Raw genomic sequence first — 23,993 nt, forward strand, 5'->3', positions numbered from 1 at the left:
TAAATTCTTCCGCGGCCCGGTGGCAATGGGTCTGCGGCCCGGTACCGGTCCGCGGCCCGGTGGTTGGGGACCACTGCTGTAAACCATCTCTGGAGGTCATTATCATTAAACAGGATTGTTTGGTAGATTGGTAAATCTCCTTAACTTGCACTAATGTGTTCAGTTTGTTGCTCTTTTAGAAGCTCAGTGTTGCAACGTTTGTTCATCTTGTGTAACTGCAAACATAAAAAAATATGAATATATAATTACTAGCACTTTTACCAATTTGAGTGTGTATGTTGACTGTTTCAGCAGAAAAACATACTGTAACTGGCCTCTTTGAATTGGAGATGTTGATACAGAAGTTACTTCAGACATGAGCTCTCTATACCAAGACAGAAAGAAGTAGGATGTAAAAATGAATTACCAAGTGGAGCATTCAATCTTTCCTCACTGCAAAGAAAGATTTTTACTACCCTCAAACTTTTGCAACTTTGTAAACAGTTTGACGATGTCTGGAAGTTGAGTCATGGCCGCTCATCTCCTCTCATCCATGTAGCTTTATCAGATTAAATTTCTTAATTGAATGATGAAACGTTTTTAAGACAGAGGACAGTAAGTCCTGAAGCCATGACTTAACTTCGAGTTATAGGTTAGGTAACAATTTTCTTCCTTATTGTATTTGGTTGGCTTGTGTATTTGAGCTCACCCATCACAGATGCAAGCTTGATTTGCGGAATACTTTATTATTTTTTTTGTGTTTTTTTGGCATTTTGAAACACAAAAGTCAATTTGACATAGTGTCTGTAGCACCTTTTGTTATTTTTTCTTTGCTAATCATCTTTTGATATATTTTAAAATTGTTCCCATTGGTCTCTTAAATATGATTGTGATTTCTAGGACATAGTTTCTGCAGAGCAGCAGTAGTTCATCAAAAATTCACCTGATTTGTGGGCGGGACTGATGGCACAGAGTAAGCCTGCCCTCGTTTCCCTTGATCCCTTTGTTAGTTTATTTACACTCTCTCCCACTAGCTTACAGCCCCTTACAACCCCAACCTTGTTCCGAACATTACCAGGGCAGTAATATTGGAGATATCCAGTCGTACAGTTTGCACCAGATACTAACTCAGACAAGGAAAATGAAGAGTGAATGCACCTGAATATAGTGGAGCTGGGAGCTCGTGCCCCCTCGACATTAGCAGCTGAGTCATAACTACAAGCTTTTTCCAACTGCATTTTTTCGTTTATAAGGAAATACTTCAAATGCAAGTTTAATCTTAATTTTCCTTATACGTGTCCTCTATCATGAGAAAAATACTACAAGAACATATCAAAAACTCAAAAAACACTATTTTTATTGGAGTGGGTCTTAAAGTCACACCAGGGTTCACAAACTTAGACCCCACCAAAGTCAGTAATCCGTCCTTCTACAGTACAGTACTTACAGGGTGTTTAAGTGGTATTTACTTGGTACTTTTTACTTAAATGGTACTTGATATGTATTTATGTTGTACACACGGGGTTTTTGCTATGTACCTTCTGGATATTTACATGTTTTGTTAATGTGTCTTTTGTATTACTGACCACATGTAAGAACAAGGTAAGTAAAAATAAAGTACTTTGAATTTACTTCTTTGCTTATTGTATGATTCATGGTACTACAAAACACCCTTTAACTTAACATGTAAAATTCACATACAATAAATGGGACTTTTTGTGTACTTACTCTGTTCTCATTAATAGTAAGTACCATTAAAAACACAACAAGGTACCACATAAGTACTATGTAATTACCTATCCTCTTACATATGGTGAGTATCATTAGACACAGTACTTCAATGGTAGTTTCTGTTTACCTACTATCTTGTTACTCATTGTAAATACCATGAAACATACAATAAGTGAACAAGTAAATTCAAGGTACTCTATTTACACTTACCTTGTTTTTACATGTGGTAAATACTACAAAAGACACATTAACACAACATGTAAATACCCAGAAGGTACCACATAAGTATGAACCAAATAGTACCACGTAAATACCCAGCAGCCGTGTAAGAATAGGTACAAAAAGGTGCTATGTATAGTAGGTCTTATAAAAGGTGAAATGTACCATGAGATGCAATTGTTGGCAACAGATTATATTTAACTTTCAAGAGGAAGTTTCCAAGATGTTTTGATGTTTTTTCAAATCTCATTTGATTTGTTTGGACGTCAAACTGGTCCCGTTTGGCATTTCTACAAAGAAGTAGGCTAACGAAAGAACAATTCTGTAGTGGAGTAATATATTGGGGTGTGTCCAGCCCATCAACATTTGTGAGGTAGTTAAACTTTAGAAACTAAATGAAGAACAATGCAAGAAACAAGCATTCAGATGGGATGTGTGCAATCACCACAATTTTTAGGTTGAATTTCATCAGAAATTCCCATGACCACCAACGGTGAAAATCTGTCTGTAGCTAAACACATTCATAGGTAGTGAGAGACTAAAGAATTGTTTTCGTGTTTATATTTTTACACCTTGAGTGCTCTGTTTATATGATATTAATGTACCCTTTATGAACGTAGCTTGTTTTCCTGGTCTTTTAATGAATATTTGATATTTTTATTATAATTATGGACCACATCCTAAACTCCTTTATTATTTCAAAGTGTTCTGTTTTTTTCTTTTTTAAATAGAATATTAGAAACTGTAATGTTTCTGTTTTCTTTTGGTTTTCTCTGTCATATAAGGTGGAGGTCGTTCCTCTACTTTCTCTCTAAGCTGCCACGTTTGCATCCAGATAACCCAGATTAGCCTTTTCCCGGTTCTGTTTCTGGCTTCAGGCCGTGTGACTGGGACTCGGTGAAGCCCTGTAACCTGATGCCAGCTTTAAAAGCTTAAAACATGAACAGACAATAGTTTGGGCTTCGCTTTAGAAATCCCAGACTGCACTGGTGGTGGTTGTTCTGCTGCTTTTGCTGCTTCCTTTCCACCCACAAAGTCAAGAAAAAGATGCCTCTGAAACATGGAAATTATAAGGTAGAGCAGAACTTGTTTTTCCATCCACTACTATATCCTAAAGACCCTCGACATCATCCGTTTTTTTTACCTTTGCGTTCCAGCTTCCTAATTTATCTTGTGTTGATACTAAGTTGTGGTATTTAGGCAAAAGCATGTTGGGTGATTTATGAGTCTGCATGTTTTTAACCAGGGCTGAATAAGATCTTTTCTGGGTAATACTTAGGATTTGTTATTGAGTAATCCTTCAGTGAGTTTCTGAAAATTCTGTAGAATAAAATATTTTTACTATATTTTCCGTATTATAAGGCACACTTATAAGTCGGTTTTTAAAACAAAACAAACAAAAAATAAAACATTGTGCCTTATAATTCAGTGCACCTTAATATGGATTAATTGTAGTTGAGGTTACTGATGGCAAAGTAATTTGGTAAGGTACAAAGTACTCCCACAAAATGTTTGGCTGGGTTTTATTGTGAATATATGCTAACATGGCTAACATGTAGCCTTGTCAGACTATTATTTTTGCATGTTACTACCATTGTTGGTAGTTAGCATAGTCACAGTAATGTCTGTTTTATCTGTATCAGTCTGGTTTTTATGGGTTTCAATTAAGGTTAGGAGTTACAGGTATTGCTAATATGCTAACCTGGCTAATGTGTAGCAGTGGACTGTGTTTTTTCACATTACTAATATGGTTGGGAGTTTACGTAGTCTCAGTAACGTTTGTTTTAATGAAATGAGGTTTTTTATGTGTTGCACACAAGGTTCATAGTTACAGGTTTTGTAAACAAGCTATATGGCTAATGCTAACATGCGTCACAAACAAGTTCTAGACTTACCGTAGTTAATGAAGTCTGACTAGCTGAATTTGCTTTCAAAAAAATTGTCACTTTTTTTTTTTTACATTTTTAAAAGATTCTTAGGTCTTTAAAGTGCCACCCCAACTATTTTTTTTCCATTGTAAAATTTTTCTCAGTGGTCATTTAATTGTGATCATGCATGTATAATTTTTAAAACATATTTTCAGCAGAGCAACAGAAGCTCATTTTTAATTTTTTTATTTTATTTAGTTATCTTAGGTAATTTCCCAGCATGCTTTTGTTCACTCTCTCTCCAACTAGTGATAAACACCTCACAAGCCCAAGCTAACATTAGCGTAGCAAAAAAATGGCGAGAAATATCAGAGGTATCCAGACACACAGTTTAGAGCTAAATGACAGCTCAGCCAAGGAAAATGAAGACGTTAATTGATCTATTTTTCTGCAAGTGCATGATTTAGAATTGGATCAGAGAAACAGATTTTGGCCCGACCATGGCAGTAGTCATAAGTCCAAACTTTTCAAACATCGGATTTTCATCTGCTCCTTTGAATAAAGAAAAACAGTTAAACACAGTTTTAATCTTTAATTCTTTTCATCCATTACTACAAAAACTGACATTTTAGTGGCATTTTTGTTGCACAAAAACGTGATGCCAGTATGGGGCTACATGTGTTTAGCTTGTAGTTGGGAGTCGTAATCTTATAATATTGCTGCAAAAAGTAGAGACTTTCTACTGTTGAAAAACCAATAGAAGTCGTTCCAAAGAAAACATGCAAGAAGGCCTGTAAAGAAATCTGATTAATCCCTTTCCATTAATTTTTATGAGTTGGTATATTGATTTATGTTGAGTTAATTCTTAAATACCAGAAAAAATGTGAAGTAAATCAAAAACATTCTCAGCAAAAGATTTATGGCCTGAACAGTGGAACTTTAGAGACCCATCTGGAAATTATGTCAGGGTCTCAAAGATTTCCACACTCCGAAACACTGATGGAAAACCCAAGGTTGAAGGGAAACTTTATTTTTGCTTCTGTTGACACATTACAAAATATAGGCAGTATTTGCAATTAAGCATTTGTGAGTACAGCAAGTTTAGTTTGCTTGTGTTGATCCAGAACCTTTTATCTGAAGAGTTAATCTTGGTTTATATTCTGCTCTTAAATTTATAACTAATTCGTAATTGCGCAAATAGTTTTTGCGATAATTGCTGGAAACCCAGTAATTCCAAAGAAAAAACGTACATTTATCGAGAAAAAAAAAAAAAAGTTTTTGTGCTTGGAGGAGATGGTTGCGAGGCATAGTGAAATTTACGTATTTCGCAAAAATTCACCATGTTTATTAATGATTTATCGCTTCAGTTGGTTTGTGTTTATATGGATAATTATGACTTAATGGAAACATAATTGCGATTTTTTTTTTTTTTTTTTACATTTTTAGAATTAAAAATTTTAGAATTTCAATAACGTTTTGTGCATATGACAGGTTGTCAATTATATGTACAATGTAAAATATTTGTTCTCTGCCAAGTCGGCAGTCTATGGATTAAACGTGATTCATAACTCAAAGTTAATAGGCTTAATATCCATTGAGATTCCTTTGGAAATGCTATGAGTCAAAAGTGGTAAGAAGGATGTTTTAAGTGTTCAAGAAAGCCTGGAGGTTTATTCTGAAGCCTTTTAATTAAAAATAAATAAATAAAGTCAGTGAGAATTAACTCTAGATTTAATCTAAACTCTGAATTTAATTTTTTGCTATATTGTCCTCTTTTATGGTTCATAGGTTTGTTGTTTTAAAATTTTAGTCATAATTTGCTACTTTTTAAGTCCTTTGTAAAGTTAAACAAGTATTTTAATCCCACAATGTCTGAAAACCTTTACTTTTTCTCTCCGCAGGGCCTGAGTCGCAGGCGGACAGGAGCAGCGGGCAGAAATCGAGGAGGAGTCCTCTGCAGACGCTGTACGAAGGTGACCAGGTCAGTCCCATAATTCCTCCTCCGCCTTTGTTGTGCACTTTTTTTTTCTGCTTTGAAGCCGAGATGGAATGCCGACTAATATAAGCGGCATTTGCCCCACATTTATGGGCCACTAGTCTTAATACTGAAAATATTTGTTCATTAGGAAATCATTATTTGAGGATTTTCTGCAGAAAAGCCGATGTCAACACGGAGCTTAGAATCAAATAATGTGAACATAAACATTTTTGAAACCCCCACAGATTCCTCAAAGCACATCAAAGTGTCTAATTTTCATGCAAAACCCACAAGAAATGACTTTATTGTGTACAGGCAAAATATAGTGCGCAAATTTAGTTGTTTCCCTGGTGCAGTTTTCATGACAAACAGCTGTTTTAAAAGCTGAACTGCATGAGATTTATGACCACGAGCATCTGCTTTCAGACTGCAGATAATCAATAACACTGGAGCTGCATGTCATTTAGACAAGAAAGGAGTGAAATTTGTTTTCCTTTTATAAATGTTGCATAACCGCATAAAAGCGCTTCATTAAAATCAGCAGATGTTTTTGAAGGTTAATGTTTTTGTTAGGCTAGAGCCCGGAGGATATTAGTGGGTTTGTTTGCAGGTCTTTAAAGTGAAAGTATAAGATGTTTGGACGTTTTTCATTTGTCAGCTGTTTATGGATTCTTCTGAACATTTTTTTCATCAACTAAATGCTTTATATTGTCACTAACTGGGTTGTTGGTCGCAAGTTGTGGGCAGAATTTGTGCAAAAAAAATCCAAAATCTTGTACTTTTTAATGGTTTAATTTGGTATTAGTCTACAAAGTTCTACTTTTAATCCATTAAAGATATTAATAAAGTCGTTCTTAATACCAAAAGATTGTTTTTGATATTAGTAAGTCAAAAAGTACCATTGCAACATTTACTTTTGATTTGTTAGCTTGTTAGTTGTTCTTTATGTTATGATTATTTAAATAATTGTTCTTGTGTTATGTTGAGTTAATATACTATATACCGCCTTCCTGAAGGCAAAACAGCATCATTGTGTTACGATAGTGACATAGATTCAGTCTATTATTGTAATCTACAGTATGAGAATTTGGCTTTCAAAATGAAATGTATGTTCTTGTTCCCATATTTTGTTTAATAGTATCTTCCAAAAATGCGACTCATATTTTTCTTTCCTTCTTAATTATGCATTTCTTGGCTGCTGCTGCGACTTTATTCCGGAGCAATTTATAATCCAAAAATCCAGTAGTCGACTCAAGGATAAAATCTCTTTGAGTTCTAAATCCAATTGCATCCCTAGATTTTCTCCAACTTTGAATAAAACTATGAAATCCAAGGGTTTTAAACATATACAGCCTTTGTCTGGGTTTATTTTTAAAAAATTAAGTAAACTGAACCAAATAAAACTCTAGATGACTCTATTCCATTTCTGTTTTGTTGGGAAAATATCTAGAATTGTACTTTTTTGGCCTATAAAGAACATTCGTCTGGCCAATCAGTGGCTCGTAGTCCAATCCCATTGTAATCCAGCTTTAGTCACCATGGATGGAAACAGCCCAGGGCGGTTGAAAAAGTACAGCAGAGCAGCGTAAATACCATTACAAAGGGCCCTCGTTTATCGCAGGGGGTACGTTCTAAAAGCAACCAGTGACAGGTGTAATCCACAAAGGCAGTAAGACTCCTCGCTACAAACTCTACATACACTTTTCTCAGACACACATGAACATTTCAAACTTTTCTTGTTCAAACTCTTAAAGGTCAAAACTTTGTAGAAAAATAAATCCAGTATTATAGAATAAAGACAAAGATCTGATCGCGATCAAAGACTTATGCAGGTTTGTCAGACTGAACACATTCAGCTCAGGAGACACAGTTTGGAGGAGATTGATTGGCAAGGTCAACAGCCAATCAGGATGCAGAACAAAGTGCATTGTAAGCAAAACATATAAAAATAAAAAACATTCAAGATCACACTGATTAAAATCAGTGAGATCGCGTTGTAGCGAGGGAACACTGAGTAGTGAAATCAGCGTAGAGCAATAGTGTACGGGAATAGTGGCGCTTATGAGTTGGCAGCAGAAATTTCCCCTAGTGTTTAAAAACAAAATGTTAATTGAAAAAAGCCTAATTTAATTTCCAATAGTATTTTTTTTGCTTCTACGGTTTTAAAATATTACCCCTTCAAAGGTATTCTTGTTAATGAACATCTCATTCACTGCCTAAGAACTCCGTGACAGTCGTTTTACTGGTTCCACTCAGTGTTGATTTTCTGGAGTTTCTCTGAAGGTCCGGAGGCGACCTCAAACACAGAGATCCACACACACTCGGCCTGACCGCCGCGGAGGGAAGCCAGCCCGCCAAACGAAAGGCCTAAATAAGACGCTTGTGTCCGTATGCACGGACTGAACTGGATGACCCTTTTTCATGGGTGGAACATTAATAAAGACCACCAGAGATGCAGAATTTATTTGAATTTGAGTAAAAAAAAAAGTTAAGTTACACTTCTGTGACTTTTTTTAAAATGTATTTTATATAATCTAACTGGTTGCAGTTGGTCTTGATATTTTGAAAATAAGACAGTATTTTTTGTTGTAAAGGAAAAGAAACAGACATGACCGATGTTAAAGATTCTCTTTTAGTTTTCATAAGATTTACGTTCTTAGATCACTTTGACAGCATGGAATATCCACCGTTAACTCTGATCATTACATGTGTACCAACAATTTCTATCATTAATTATTAATAAAATCATTTATCAACACGTATTCACCCTATACCAAGGAAACAAGACAGAATGACTATTAAATAGACTATTAAAATTAAGGCAACATTTCCACTGACCATAAATTTGATAGAAATACTGTCATAGAACCATTTGTAGGACAGAGAATCTTTTCTACTGTCTTGCTGTTGTGATGAATGGATGTCAACCTATGTTTAAAGTTTCTGTTTTTCTAGTTACCAACTGACATTTAGGCCAGTGCAATAATATTGAACATTTTAGGTTATTTGACTGTAACTTCTTTTTAGGCGTCCATTGTCACTTACCTTGACCATGGTATAATAGCAATGAATTGACACGCGGAGGCGTGAACTGTCCTAGGCTTCGCCATGTTGTCTATTGATTTCTGATAATGAACACCTTGCCAGGCATTATCACTTACTTAATGGACACCCTGCAGCCAATCAGAATCAGGTATTCACCCGGACCATGGTATAACACAAATTAATTGACGACGCAGAGGCATGAACCATCCTTCGCTTTGTGTTCTTTGTTGTTCATTAATTTCTAATAATGAACACCTCATCGGGCATTATCCCTTACTTAATGGATGCCCTACCGCCAATCAGAATTGAGTATTCACCCAGACCATGGTATAACGCAAATTATTTGAGGACGCAGAGGTGTAAGCAATCCTTCGCTTTGCGTTGAACAGTTTACACCTCTTTCTTGTCCATTAATTTCTGATAATGAACACCTTGTCAGGCGTTATCACTTACTTAAAGGATGTCCTGCCGCTAACCAGAACTGAGTTTTCACTTGGACCATGGTATGGTTAAAAAAAATATCACCCCTGAAATCAATCAATTCCACAAAACCGTTCTTAGATCTACAGCATTAAGGACTTTTAGTCCATCTCTCACCCTTTACACTGGTCCGTCTGCGGTGTGTCTCCGTTGCATTGCATGGTGAATCCATGTCACGACGGTCAGTTAATTTACATCGTCTCTGTTGCATCTCTGGTCCACCCCTCCCTAGCTCTCAACGGAGGGGCTTGTCCTTTCACCCCTATGTTGACTAGTTCATCCAAAAAAAGTAGGAAACAGAACTCCTGCGTAAAGCTTGCATTGCAGAGGGACAGACGACGGATGGAGACTTGACAGAAGTGATGTAAACATTTGGACGATCTATCTTTTTGTATAAATGCGACTGACCAGCTAAAATCAGCCTTTAGAGAAGGATAAGAAGAAGCATAAAAACCTTGTTTGCATTTTCCGTCTCTTGCAGGTTGAGTCGGCGGTGCAGGCCATCCATCAAGGTCGAAGGGAACTTCTGGAGGAAGCGTGCCGCGCCTATACCCGTAAACGCAGAGTCCTCATCCCTGAAGACCTCAAACACATCATTGTGGATGACCAGCACGGCTTGCTGTACTGCTACGTGCCCAAAGTGGCCTGTACCAACTGGAAGCGGGTTCTCATGGTTCTGACTGGGGCCTCGGGGGCCCAAAAAGACCCGCTTGCCATCCCCGCCAACGAAGCCCACGTCGCCGGAAACCTCCGCACGCTGTCCGAGTACTCCACCTCCCAGATCAACCAGCGGCTGCGCTCGTACCTGAAGTTCATCTTCGTGCGTGAGCCCTTCGAGCGGCTGGTGTCCGCATACCGCAACAAGTTCACCCGCAGCTACAACACAGCTTTCCACAAACGCTACGGCACCAAGATAGTCAGGCGGCACAGGCTGGACCCGGAGCCAGAAGCTCTGGAGAAGGGAAACGACGTCTCCTTCGAGGAGTTTGTGTATTACCTGGTGGACCCGGCCACCCAGCGAGAAGAGCCGTTCAACGAGCACTGGGAGCGCGTGCACTCGCTGTGCCACCCCTGCCTCATCCACTACGACGTGGTGGGGAAATACGAGACGCTGGAGCAGGACTCCCGCTACGTGCTGCAGGTGGCGGGGGTGGAGGATCAGGTCAGCTTCCCCGCCTCGTCCAAAAGCACCCGGACTACAGGAGACATGGCGGCTCAGTTCTTCCACAATATCAGCCCTTTTTACCAAAAGAGGCTGTACAACCTCTATCGCATGGACTTCCTGCTCTTCAACTACTCTATGCCAACATATCTCAAGTTCAGATGAGGCCGGAGACTCAAACAAGGACTGATCGAAGGTTTAGTGTTTCAGTAGGCTTGATTGCAAACACAAGAAATATTGACTTCATAGGAAAAAAACAAAAGTTGGTCACTGGTTGTGAATGTGTGAAACGATGTCCAGTCGCGCTTTTCAACTCTTTCAGTTGTTTTCTGCTGTTTCCAAAGTTAATTTGCACAACAAGTGTTGTCTTGGCAACCTGCAGTATAGCCTGATGGGCAAAGTTTGTCATATCATATTTAGACAGCGAATGTCTCCAAACATGTGTGCCTTGGATTGGGAGCCTTAAGTCGAATTTATGGTTCTGCGTCGACGTCGAAGACGCCGTTTGACACCATTATACTACATCAGTGCAGGAATATGGTTGTAAAATGGGCAGATAAAAGCAAGAAAACAAAGAAAACATCTAAACAACTAACAATAACTATCTTTTAGCGAGCCAATGTCCCAGAATGCAGTTCAAATAACAGCTAAACACTAGGAAAAATACTGTTTTTAGAAGTAAATCCAGTGTGAGGTTTTGGGGATAAATCTTACATTATCAATGATGACATTTTAAGTTTGTGCATTAAAATAAATAAGTTATAGCTAATGTCTACATTTACAAATCCCCTCCATCCATCTGTGTTTCTATGCACATAGATGATAACTATGCTATACTATCAACCAATCAGACGACGTCTTCTATAAGCAGGGAGAAGCATCACTTTGAAACACTTTTTACAGATATCTAAATTAGTACAAAACCCAATTGTTTTGCAAGTGTAAAAGTTAAATTATTTCTTCTAATACATGTAAACGTTTTTTGCCAGGAAATAAGTAAATGAAGATAAAATGTCCTTGTCTGTTATTTGCTAAACATGCTTATGCTTCATGCCAAATAAGTACAAAAGAACACACAAAAGGAAGATAATATCAATACAAAGTAAATGCTTACTAACATTGCTTTAATAACTTATCATATGAATTTTCACAATTTTGTTTCAAAGCATTTTCATCCAAATATTCACTTTCTAGTAGCTGTTCAGATGATCTCTGATTTTTTAAATGCAGAAACAAGTTCTAAAATTCAGGTTTGAGTCAGTAAAGTAACCTGTCTTAGTTGGAGCTGCTTGGAGGTCCAGAAAACAAATCTAACAAATCAAACTCAGTAAAGTTCCAGTCTGTTGAAGTCTCTGTGGGTCTTCTTGGGCCTGACGCAGAACCATAAATCAGCTCTGTTTTGTCTTCAGGCAAAGTGTCAACTTTCATAACTGTGACGATATCATCTGTTTTTGATACTTTAGGAAGGGATTGGTGTTTTTGGTTACTATGAAACGTTTTATTTATTGTCTTTTCTCTTTTTGTCTTTTCTGATTCCACAGCAACAACAGGTACGTAATTATTTCCCCCAATTTTCAAATAAATGCATTTCATGAAGAACTTTGTTGTTGTTGTTTTTAACAAATGAGGTTATAAAGAATGCATTTAAAAATGACACTAATAAATATGCTTACTTGGTTTGAATGTTTTTTTCACTCTTCCAAAAAAAAAAAAACATGTTGAAAAAGGAAAAAGAACTTTAATAACACGTGTTTCTAAAAGAAAAATATTTGTTAACAAACACCAACATTTCAATACAGATACATACATTCATAAACCTAAATATCAGTGTTGCTATCTTATTTATCTTTTCTTTCTACTTTATCTTATCTAATCTATTTTATTTTTCTTATCTATATTATTTATCTTATCTAATTTATCTTATTTTTCTTATCTGTCTTATATATCTATCGTATGTATGTGTTTTATGCATATTTATGACATACATGAGAGTAGAAACTTAAATAAAAACGTATATATAAATATAAGAAACTGCTTTTAACGTACTCCCATCATCTGTCATTAAATGCAGCATTTTTATTTTGGAGACTACAGTCTTGGTGCTTGAAGTTCCTACTTTTCCTAAAGGCCACATGACTGACCAGAGTTCTGTTTGCTTTGTCTCACCTAAATAAATATAATATGTAGACTTCCTTTCCTCTCCGTGCATTCCAGCTCAAAATATTTGTGCCAATGCTGTACCTTTAAAATGTACATTTAGCCAAAGAAAAAATATATATACTTTGTGAGAATTGAGCCCTTTATTTTGGTTTTTGGTCATGTTCTTTCTCCTCTGACAGTCACACCTGGTTTAGATTATCAGTTATTCACAGCTGTCTTGATTTGTGTTAATTATACTCTGTGTATTTAAATGTCTGTTTTTTTAGTGCTTCATGGTCAGGTCATTTTTATTTATTTTTTTTTTTGGTCACTTTTTGTTCGTTTCTGCATGATTTAAGTTTCTGACACCAAGCTCAGTCTCCTGCATTTTGAGTCTTTAAACCACCAGCCCCTGGAAATTATGAATTTATTTTAAACAAACTGAAAACTCGCTCCATTCTCCAGTAACAAAAATGTTCATTTACATCAGCTTCAAATGTATGCATGCATCAATATCTTAATGTGGAAAAACCTTAAAAAAGAAAACAGTATATATGTAGTATTGCTTTGAAACAATTATTTGTCACAGAGAGAAGTCCAGAAGTCTACATTTAGCATTTATTTAAAACGGAGCAAATAGAGATTTTTCTCTTACCGTGTTGTCCCTAAAGAAATGTAGGAATTTCAAAAACTGTCTAGTTCTGAATTCTCCCTCTAACCCCTCAAAGACTACAGGACTATTTAGTGCTCTGGGTTTAATGCAACTTGGACACCGCATTTATTTATTTATTTATTTTTTAACGACAAACGTGTCATCCATGCCAGCCCAAGAAAAATCCTAATATATATCTGTACATTGTACAAAGACTATTTATAAATCCACTGTTTTCTGATGAAGAAAACTTGGATGATTTATAAGTACTACATTTAAATGCATTTTTCCCAAATGACAAATTGTTTAAACCCAATGGATTGTGGTCTAAAGTCACTAATCTTGATCCATTGATCCACATTGGCTTTTTGCAGAGACTTCTGGGAAATTTTCGCTTCAGATCAGTCGTATTTCACAAAAGCATCCCCAGTGGTTTTAATTATGATTATGTCATTTTTAGCCAAAATAATAAAAATAAAAAAATCTGTTTTCTAGGACATAGTTTCTACAGAGCGGCAGGAGTTCATTATAAATGTATGCCTTGGTTGTGGGCATGTAGCAAGAAGCTCGCTCAAGTGTATTTTCAACATCACAAATAGGATCTTATGTAAACGACATTATCTGTCTGCTCCTGATTCACAACAATTTGAATAAAGAAATACTCAGATGTGTAATTTTATGTTTAGTTTTCTTCATATGTTCTCCATTAGAAGAAGGCTACAGAAAATGTCTTAAAAACTCAATTTTCTAATACAAAAACAACACTGAAACAGTCTGACATAACATAAACACCAACAAAGGAACTGGTTACAAAAATATCCACTCTGAATTGTGTCTTTTAAGCTACAAGTGTTGCTTTTTCCACAAAACAAGGTTGTAGGAGATGAGACACACCAGAGCAAAGATGTTTTAACAGACATAAACGTTTTCATTCATTTCATCCATTCATTATATCATCAAAATATATTCATTCTGCTGATTCCTCTACGTACCATTTCTTCCACATTATTTTCCTTAGAATTTCCGACCAAATGCAAAGATGTGTCTGCCTTCTCAACTTACAGCAAAAGCCACAGTTCTCCACAGTCAGAACAGAACATTCAGAGAGTCCAGACCAAATACAAAGTGTCAGACTGCAGTTTTGGATCCGGTGGAGTTTATCATCAGAACCAATCTGAAGCTGAGAGCCAATAAGCCGGTCCCCAGCAGGTCTCCCAGAGCTGTGAGGTACGGGATGGAGTAATTGTCTGGATCCAGTCCTCTTCTCCACAGCCAGCCCACCATGCAGCGAGCTGTGATGAGCAGAACCAGCACCTTAAGGAGAAAATCCCACAATGACTGTTAGTTTGAAGTCAATAAACACTAAGCTATCTATTTATTTTATTCTATTTTCCTGAAAATTGTGAGAATAATTATCAAAGCTGTGCATTTTTGCATGCTCTATTTGTGTGTCATTTATAAATAATGTATCAAATAATCTTTTGCAAATATCGAACTGCTATTAGAAATAATAGTTTTTAAATTAAATCTTTAAAAAAAATAATAATTTGAGCATGTTTTAAGGTAGAAATGCATAAATTTTTAAGCATAAATACCTGAATCTGACACAAAAGTTTATTTTAGTCTCACGGTTTGACATATATACAGTTCTCACCTGGAGAAAAGCAGCAGACAGGTAGCAGAGGATGAAGGTGGGCGTCATGGCAACGTGGCCTCCCTGCAGGAGGTGCACGGTGTACAGGAAGACGAGGTGACCCGGCACGGCGAGGAAGGCCAGGATTCTGGCTGATCTGGAGTTGACATCTGGATCACATGCAGGAACAAAAAAAATAAAAAATCACGTGTGGCTCCCGCAGCGTTAAATGCTAGCTTAAAATGTTGCTTTCATTTGAAAATAAAAGCAGGAATTTATTTGGACCAATCTGAGGCTCCAGGGCTACATGCAGATGTTTGTTCCCTCTATTGTGGATCTTTGGCTTTAAAGAAAGAATTCAAACTATTTTAAAATACTGGTTTGTAGTTTTTGTTAATTTGTTTCAGTTTAAGTTGTGTTTAGATCTGTTGTCAGAGCAAAATGATGGTAAAATATTTAATCTACAGAGTAGTTTATTACTTGAATAAGATTGAAGCACATATTTATCTTTTCAGCTGTTAACCGTATCTTGCTGTGCAGAGGCAACATTTTTTAAAGTATATAATTTATTTTACATGAATAGATTAATAAACGGCGTCTACACCAATATTGTCATTTTGATATTATTATTGTATTCAATTTTAAAAGGATGAAGGTGCACTAAAGCCATAATAATAGAAAAAGCCGTGGCTTTCTTGCAGTTTTACTTTAAGTGAATCTGCTGTAGCAGGAGGATTTTATTTTGAAAGGAACGTGTGCTGCTTTTAAAGCTAAAATTGTAATATATGTAGAAAGAAATTAATAACACTGTTAGAATTCAATTATTGTTAATAATTAAAAGTGACATATTATAAATTAATGACTAAAGTGTACTTTCCTAAATGGTGATGCGGATTCTTAGTGGGTTTTGGCCGGTAAAAATCGGACCCAAGCACTAAAGCACTAAAGGTTGCAGAGACTCATGCAAGTCCTCATTTTCAGTGTCGTACCTGCAGAGCAGAAGGTAACACAGGGTCCAGAAGTCATTCTGAACTGCAGATGTCCGGGAACGCTGCAGGAATGGAGGGAAGTCGACATCCGGCTTGCTTGAATAGCCACGAGATTTCCCCCGACGCCTACAGAGGTGTAACAAAAATACCAGTGTGGATTTTGGCTCTCCAGGGAGACGCTAACAGGAAATGTGTTATTAATATGAAACACCAAATGATGATTTTTTAAAAGCCAAATGATAACAATCAGATAAATTAAGATGTTCGGTAAAACTCAAATGTCCCCAGAACAATTTACAGAAATAAACAAGAACAATTCCATATTTACAAAACAAAACAAGAGTATCAAATGTGTAAAGATAAAAAGTTACATGAAGAAAAAAAAAATGTGCAAAACCGTTTGGCGAGTCGCCATTAACCCGAACCCTAACCCTTTAAAGGGGCCTTACCATGAGAAAACAGCTTTTTGAGCCTTGAGGTGTATTATACTGTTCATTCTGTAAAGAGCCCCATAGCGGTATTTGATCCATTCACGCATTTCTGAGTAAACTTCTATTTTTAAGGCATTTTCCCCATGATGGGAAGGTGTATTTTTAAACCTGATCAAGACTTTCCACACAGTGAATCGTATGGCCATGTTAAAACATTATAAACAGTCTATAGATATCCTTAGCTGGATCATATCTTACCTCGGTGGGTGCTTACAGTGCGTTCATGTAAATGGTTGGGTCACAACTGGGAGTACCTCAAGGCTCGGTCTTCGGGCCACTTTTGTTCAGTATATATATATATATATATATATATATATCAATGACCTCCTATCTGTATGTGATTATGTGTGTATCCGGATGTACGCGGATGACACTGTCATCTCCATGGATGGGAAGGACCCTGAACAAGTTGAAGCCAAATCATTAGTGGACAAAATTGCTAATTGGTTACATGAGTCATATTTGAAACTAAATGTGGAATACATTTTTTTTTTCTAAATAAAAAAAAAACATAAAGCCGACCCTCCATTTAGGGTTAAGGGATAATTGATTTAAAGCGTAAATGAATACAGATACTTTGGCATAAGTTTGTATTCAATATTAACTGTCAATAGCCTTATAAAAATAAAGTCTGTCACACATTAAAATAAAATCTGTCAAATTTTAGGAAACTCATAAACAACCCATGAGGTCAAAACTTACACGAATGCAATGATAAAGCCTATTTTTTCACAGAGTCTTTTCTTCATCTCTGGTTTATATTATAAAATAATTGTAACTTTTATCACATTGTAGTGTTTCAAAAAAAATGTTAATTCTTACATTTGTAGGTTTTGGGGACAGCAGATAGATGAGCGCTTATCATTACAAAGCATATTTTTTCTGATTAATACTCCTTTACATTTTCCCTGTAAAAAATAAATATGAAGAAAATTAAGCTCAAACTGTATTTTTTTTATTTAAATCGTTATGAATCAGGCAGATGAAAAATGTTGTTTGAAAATGAGCATATTTCTGATGCATTCACTTGCAGACAAATAGATCTGTGTACATCTTTGTACACATTTGTGCTCCAAATTGCTCTCCACTTTTGTTTCACCACTAATGTTAGGTTACGAGTGCGATGGGCACAGAAGCTAAAAGAACAGTTTTTTTTTTGTTTTTAATTTTGCTAAAAACACCAATTTAAAGACCACTGGGAAGGCTTTTAGAATAGATCAAAAGATGATCTGAGTGGGACTTCAACGTTCACTGCAGTCTGGAGATTTCTGTCAGTATGGAAAGGTGTCTTACCCGCCCCGCCGTGTTTGCCACAAAGCCGCTCATCCGGTGCAAAACCAAAAGAATAATGGATCGATTGAAGAAAGCGGGCCGAGGGTTTCCAGTCAACAAGGCATGAGAGGAGAAGGCTGAGGTGGAATGCTAATGCAGGAGCGTTTGGCAGCGCCGAGGACGGCACAGGAACCAATGAACCCTGGGTCATTTCTCATTCTGCTCAGGTTTCCGGCTTCAGTTGTTCCTCTCTGACTCAAGTCAGAAAGGATATTTAGCCTGAGTGTCAGGCTTCATGACTGCTGAGCATCTCGCTTCTGGAGTGAGAACAAGAACTGACGGCATCACAGTCAGTTTGTGGATGAGAAACGGCAGGCAAATCCTTCCACAACCCAGTCTGAGACAAAACTGAAGATATATTTGATGTGACAGCCTGGTGACTCGTTCAGGGTGTACCCCTCCTTTGCCCAACAGTGACTGGATAGGCTCCAGCAGCTCCATGACTTCAAAAGAGAGGGATGGATTTCATAAAGATAACATGGACCGTGTGGCATAAATTATGCTTTATGAGCCGTGCTGACGCTCTTTTGTAAATTCAGAAGTTAGATCTTTTGGAAGCAGACAACTCTGCAGCTCCAACATTTTTAGTTCTGAATGCAGAGCAGCTGCTGCAGAGAGTCATGGCGGAATGATAAAGAGCTTCACTGTTAGACTTGGACAAATAATGAGGCCGTTTCAAGGAACGCTCACAATATTTATGTGTTATGATGGGGAAACTGCTGATGGCTCCAAGAGGACTCATCCCGAGGGTCGTAAAAGAAGCACAATTGCATGGAAAGAAGTGCAGAGCTCACTAGACTCGGTTAACGTCAGAGTTCATGACTCAGCAGTCAGGAAGAGACTTTTGGACAAACATTTGAACACATGAAGAAAAAGAGCTCAAAGACTTCGCAAAACAATTGGACAAATATTATGTGAACAGATGAGACCAAGGAGGGAATGTTCTGGAGTGTTTGTGTCACATCTGAGGACAAAGTAGCATGCTAACGTACACAAAACAAAATCAGAAAAGCAGTCGTGCATGGCGGTGGGAGTGTGATGAGTGGACAAAGTATGGACTCCAATATGGGAGAAATTCTGTCAAATATCTCCAATAAAATCCTACTTTTTTCATGTTGTTAATGCTGCTGCTGCTGAAACAAAACAAAATGATTTTTTCACTTATTCTTAAGCCTGTTTGAACTGCTTTTTAAATGTATATATCAAAAATAGTTTTTTTTTTATTTATTTTTTTATTCAGAGATGATTGGGAGATTTTTTTAGCTTAAAAGAAATCATAGCTAAGTTTCACTCAAAATGTACTTTTTACAACATGTCCTAAAATGTTTTTCTAATTTTTATTTATGTTGGTGTGTCTCCATACAAAATAATCAAGTTTTTTCTAAAACGGGAATATGCTAAAAGTATATCATTGACTGTACAGGAGAACTGGATTTAGTGAGCCCGGCCCCTCACTTTCTAAACAGGAAGTATCTGCTGGTTTCAAGAAGCCAAATTCACATAAACTTCTGTTAGAAAATAAACAGCTTTTACTCAGTCATTATATATCTTTGAATAAGCATTCTTGCTCTGATACCTTTTTTTCCTTTGGTGTAAGTTATTCCAGTTATAAATTGACCAATGAGATGCCTCAATAAAAACGTAGGCAGTCTCACGTCAAACATTTGACAGATTCTCTTGAGCCCATTTTCAAATAGTAAGGCGTAATTGGCAATGAAAATGACGAATCACTACTTTCTGGAGATGTCTGACTAACATGGCTGCATTTGTGTAACAAGAAATGGCGACTGAACTGGCTCCATTTTGCCAGAGCAATGTTTGATTGGTGACGTCACACTCACTCAGTCCACTTCTAATATGCAGTCAATGGGCAAACCAAACCACATTAAATGGAGTTCTTCAGGGGTTGTCATGACTTGCTTTAGCCACAATTGGCCCGATTCGTTTTCATTATTCTTGTTAAAACTGAAGCCTCAAAGCTTCATTTGTTTTTGGTTAAAAAATGTAGTAAAAAAACTCTAACTATTAAAGAATTAACTTTTTTTGTTTAGCCTACACTGTAGGGAACACTGAAGGCCCTACAGTGTTCCCTTGTGCGTTTCGGGCGTTTATACTTTTTTCTTGTTTAATTTCTCAAAGTTCAAACCTTGAGGGCATTCCTATAAACTTTTCCAAGTGCTATCACACGTGGAAAAGTTATTAAATTGAAAGAAACATTTTTTCTATTGTGATGTTACATTTTGTTTTTGACATTTTACTTTTTTTTTAAACCAATACATTCAGATGTCTGTCTTTTTCTTTTTTTGTGTTTTCCTGCCCAATAAATCGACTTTATAATTTAGGATTTGAATTCTAAATCCTGTTCATGAGCTCCCAGACTCACCGTTAATGACTGTAGTGAACATGGCCATGCCTTCAAAGTCTGGATCAGTCACAGTTTTGTTCAGAATGAGACCACCGATGCTAAAAAAGAAAAAACATTAAAAGCTCACTGTTGGTGAAACAGACTGATCTGATGAAGAAACATTTTGATGACAGATAGGCTAACCTGCTGATAAACATGGCTACAATGACCGGCTGCCAGCCTGATTTTAGGACTTCCCTGATGGGCGGGGAGTGACTCGCCATGCCGACCCACACTGGGATGAGAAGCAGGAAAAAGATGCAGACCACCGAGGTGAGGTACCACACATCTGGAGAGCAACATTGAACACTGAATCTGGCCTTTGAATGTGAAACGCTGCTGCCCTCTAGCGGGTACATGGTGAACTGCAGGGATGAACCTTTGTAAGTGAAGAAGAGGCTGCTGACTCCAGCAAGAACAGAGAGGGTGAAGAGGTCTCCGAGGCTGGCAGCGATGGGCGTGGCCACATTATCGGGGTTGATGCCCATCTTCCTAGAGCCGATGATGACCGCCGCCGTGATCAAACCTGACACGAGAGAGCACTTAGAGATCGTTCGCCGTTTGGTTTATTTAAGTCAACCGTGCCTTCAGCTGACCCAAAGAGAGCGTGGCGATGAAAGCTGTGGTGACACTGCTGGCACACAGGACTGCTGCCTGCATGACATTCACTCCTCCTTTAGTGAGACTCCCAAGAACCACGGCTGCAATCGCTGCCAAGAATCCCACCACTGTGGCCTGAACCTGCAGGGCAGAAGTTCACAGGAGAAGATAAAAGAAACATGTTAACCAGTATGTTTTGCTTCTTTCATTGGGAGCAAAACTTAAGAAAATCTCCAAACCAACAAATATACTAATAAAAATGAACAAAAATTGTGAATAAATCCACAAAAAGGCTATAAAGAAGTGCTACAACTAGCAAAATTCCATACTAAAATGAAAATCTTTCCTTTTTATTGTTATGTTCACACTGGTGAAGTGACACGCTTGGCATGTCTGCCACCCACAGTAAGAGGAGACTTGGTGCAAAATGTCAAAACATTTCTCCTCCATGATAAGTTTTTGGCACTTTCCTGAATTAATAAGTGTGCCATATATGTCACCACATAGGAGTCCCTTATTGGTCAAAGTTCAATCAACTTGGGGTCTGTGGATGCGCGTTTTGAATGTAGATCCTGAAAACGGTCTAAAAGATGTGCGTAGCAAACTGAGTTTTAAAGTCCAAAATGCACATTTGTGTGTTTGCATAGACTTTTTACTGGAAAACGCAATCGTTAAACGCATGTTACTGAGGGCGGTGCAAACAGCAAAACAGATTATAAAGTCAGATGTAGTGTTAGCATGTATGTAACATAATAAAACTAATTGTTAAATGAGTTTGGTAAGATGGAAGAAACTGATTCGCTGTGGCGACCCCTGAAGGGCAAAACCAAAGGGAAAAGAAGAAGAATTAATAAATGAGTTTACCATCAAAATAAGAATGATCAAATTTTACAAATATGAGTATCATTTGTTATTGTAAACACTGTGATGGCCCAACACATAACCCTGCGGAACCCCACATGTAAGTTATGGTCAGTGCATCCTGTTTTGAGTGTTGAATCTTTCTATACTTGTATTTACGGATTTTGCACGCCTGCTTTCTGTTATGTATTCATGCCGAAAATATGGTATTCATTATATCTGCTTTAATTAATTTAATTTAATCCGATCATCTTTTGATCTGTAGTAAAAGCATTGCTGGTGGTCTATTAATTAATTTTTCTAAAAATCTTGCTTTCTTGGACATAGTTTCTGCAGAGTGTCGAGTTTTTTTCAAAACCCCGCCCCCTCCTCCCATTGCAAACAAAGCAAGCACAAATAAGCTCCTTTTCCAACAGCATTTTTTTCATCTGCTTCTGATTCACAATAATTTGAAAGAAGAAATATTTAGAAATCCAATGCTAAGCTAAATTTTCCTTACACATGTCCTCCATCATCAGAAAAATGCCACGAGAACATCTTCACAAAAAACAATTTTCCTCAGAGTGGGTCTTCATGTTGCAAGTTTGACAGTTTAGAACTTTATGCTAATCTTTATTGTTCAGTTATACTTAAGATGGGACAAAAATATCCCGTCTGTATCTCTTCCAGACAATGAGTGCAGTGTTTATGGAGGATGATCTCATGGTGAAGGAAGGAAGCTATAAATAGGAGGAAGTGTTTGTGTGTGGATGCAGAGTCACCTGAATGAGAGCCAGATTACAGAGCACCATCCTGCGCCGCTGCCTCCGCTCGTCCATCTGCCCCGTGTTGGCCTGCACATGGAAACAAGATTACGCAACCACATTTGAGGTGGTGCAGAGCTAGAGCGGTCGACCTCTCATTGGAAGTCGCAGGTTCGGTTCCCAGTCCAGGTATCGACGAGTCCTCGGGTAAAACACAGAACCCCACATTGCTCCTGGTGGTTAAAGGTTAGCACCAGTGTTCTGCCATCAGTGTGTGAATGAGACTGTGATGTACATATATGCCATTTACTGTTTGTTCAGTGTAAAACCATCAAAGCAGGAGAGAGCAATGACAGACTTTCAATACAGAAAAATCTTTAAATTAATTCCAAAAATGCAAAAATTAAAATTCTCCTTTTGGTGGTTTACACACTGAATTATTAATAGAAGCTTACTAATTAAGGCTGATTCAGTTTTACCAAAGCATCCTAACTGAAGAAAAATTGTTTTGCCGTCCTAAAAAAAAAAAAAAAACAACTCTTATTTTGAAAGTATTCTGCAAAACAGGAAATAAGACACTTTTTTTTTTGTAATGGTCTTATCTTGAGATTGGTTTCTTTCTAAATGTCTTCCTTACATTGTGTTGTTGTACTTTAGTGTGGTCTCACTCACGGCTGTAGACAGTCTGGACGCCAGCGTCATTTCCAGGTTGCCCTTCAGCCCAACCAAAGCCGGCACCATGATGAACACCTCCGAGATCTCCCTGAACACCTCCCAGTGCTGCAAAACACAAGAGCACTCGAATGCATCGCCAGAAACACCAACTCTTCTGGATGGGTGTTTGGCTGCACGCCTTTTTCCACTGTAGGGGCCCTCCATGAGGGGATTTGTAGTTTTTATCTCATAAGAATTAAATCCAATAATTATAATACATCCAATAATTATTACTTATCCAATAATAATTACATTTAATCAGAGCTCTCTTTACAACTCTTAAAGTTCCACTCCAGCTAAATATTTTCTCTATTGTAAAATCGTTCCCAATGGTCTTTTAGTGAACAGTTATGCTGTTTTTAGCCAAAATCAAAAGTCTGTGCCGTTTTTTGAAGAAATGTTTTCTGCAGCTCATTAAAAAAATGTGTGGACTGTTGACGAGGAAGTTAGCATCAGCTAAATTCTCATCAGTTCTTTGTTTACACTCTCTCCTGCTAGCTTGTAGCACCCCACATGCCCAAGCTAATATTAGCATAGCAAAAAAAAACAAAACAAAAAAAAAACGCAGCACAAAATGTAGCCGAGATAAAAAAAAAAAAACAATGAAGACGTTAATGGTTCTATTTGTCTGCAGGTGGGTGCATCAGAATTGTCAGGACTTTGGCCCACGACAGTTACTGCATCTCAAACCTGAGCTTTTTCAAACCATGGGTTTTCATGTGGTCCTGATTGATGGGTTTTTGTACTAAATAAAGCTTTTTTTTTAAATACTTTTATCTTATGTTACACTTTAATACCTTGTTTTTAACACATTGATTAATCCATTGTTACATTAACCTACATGGAGCTCCAGACCAGTTGAAACTAGTTGGGGTAAGCTACAAGGACCTGATCAGTACTTTTAGACTTAAAAAAAGACGTAATTAATTTGCTGGCAGGATCAGGGACATGGAAACTGACTATTCAAGGTGTA

The 23,993-nt window shown here is 37.3% G+C and overlaps 2 protein-coding genes across 4 annotated transcripts in view; one reads left to right on the forward strand and one right to left on the reverse strand.

The window, feature by feature from the left end:
* LOC112145618 (carbohydrate sulfotransferase 11) overlaps nucleotides 1–12,139 on the forward strand; it is a 23,645-nt gene extending 11,506 nt beyond the window's left edge. The window contains exons 2-3 of the mRNA XM_024270968.2: nucleotides 5,699–5,778; nucleotides 9,782–12,139. Of these exons, the coding sequence (XP_024126736.1) occupies nucleotides 5,699–5,778; nucleotides 9,782–10,627 (926 nt within the window). The 3' untranslated portion in view covers nucleotides 10,628–12,139. The remainder of the gene's footprint in view (nucleotides 1–5,698; nucleotides 5,779–9,781) is intronic.
* A 777-nt stretch (nucleotides 12,140–12,916) lies between these two features.
* The window catches only part of LOC112145644 (solute carrier family 41 member 1), a 14,126-nt gene continuing 3,049 nt past the window's right edge, over nucleotides 12,917–23,993 (reverse strand). Inside the window, exons 2-10 of one of the 3 annotated variants that reach the window (XM_024270998.2) lie at nucleotides 22,979–23,086; nucleotides 22,325–22,396; nucleotides 20,699–20,843; nucleotides 20,482–20,628; nucleotides 20,247–20,337; nucleotides 20,082–20,161; nucleotides 15,876–16,001; nucleotides 14,908–15,056; nucleotides 12,917–14,567 (exon numbers count right to left, since the gene is read on the reverse strand). In XM_024270998.2, coding sequence (XP_024126766.1) covers nucleotides 14,382–14,567; nucleotides 14,908–15,056; nucleotides 15,876–16,001; nucleotides 20,082–20,161; nucleotides 20,247–20,337; nucleotides 20,482–20,628; nucleotides 20,699–20,843; nucleotides 22,325–22,396; nucleotides 22,979–23,086 — 1,104 coding nt within the window. In that variant the 3' untranslated portion in view covers nucleotides 12,917–14,381. Of the gene's footprint in view, nucleotides 14,568–14,907; nucleotides 15,057–15,875; nucleotides 16,002–20,081; nucleotides 20,162–20,246; nucleotides 20,392–20,481; nucleotides 20,629–20,698; nucleotides 20,844–22,324; nucleotides 22,397–22,943; nucleotides 23,087–23,993 lie in introns of all 3 variants that reach the window. The other 2 variants (XM_024270997.2, XM_024270999.2) reach the window with 2 other exon arrangements.

This window comes from Oryzias melastigma, linkage group LG5 (assembly GCF_002922805.2).
Source record: "Oryzias melastigma strain HK-1 linkage group LG5, ASM292280v2, whole genome shotgun sequence".
NCBI classification, from domain to species: Eukaryota; Metazoa; Chordata; class Actinopteri; order Beloniformes; family Adrianichthyidae; genus Oryzias; species Oryzias melastigma.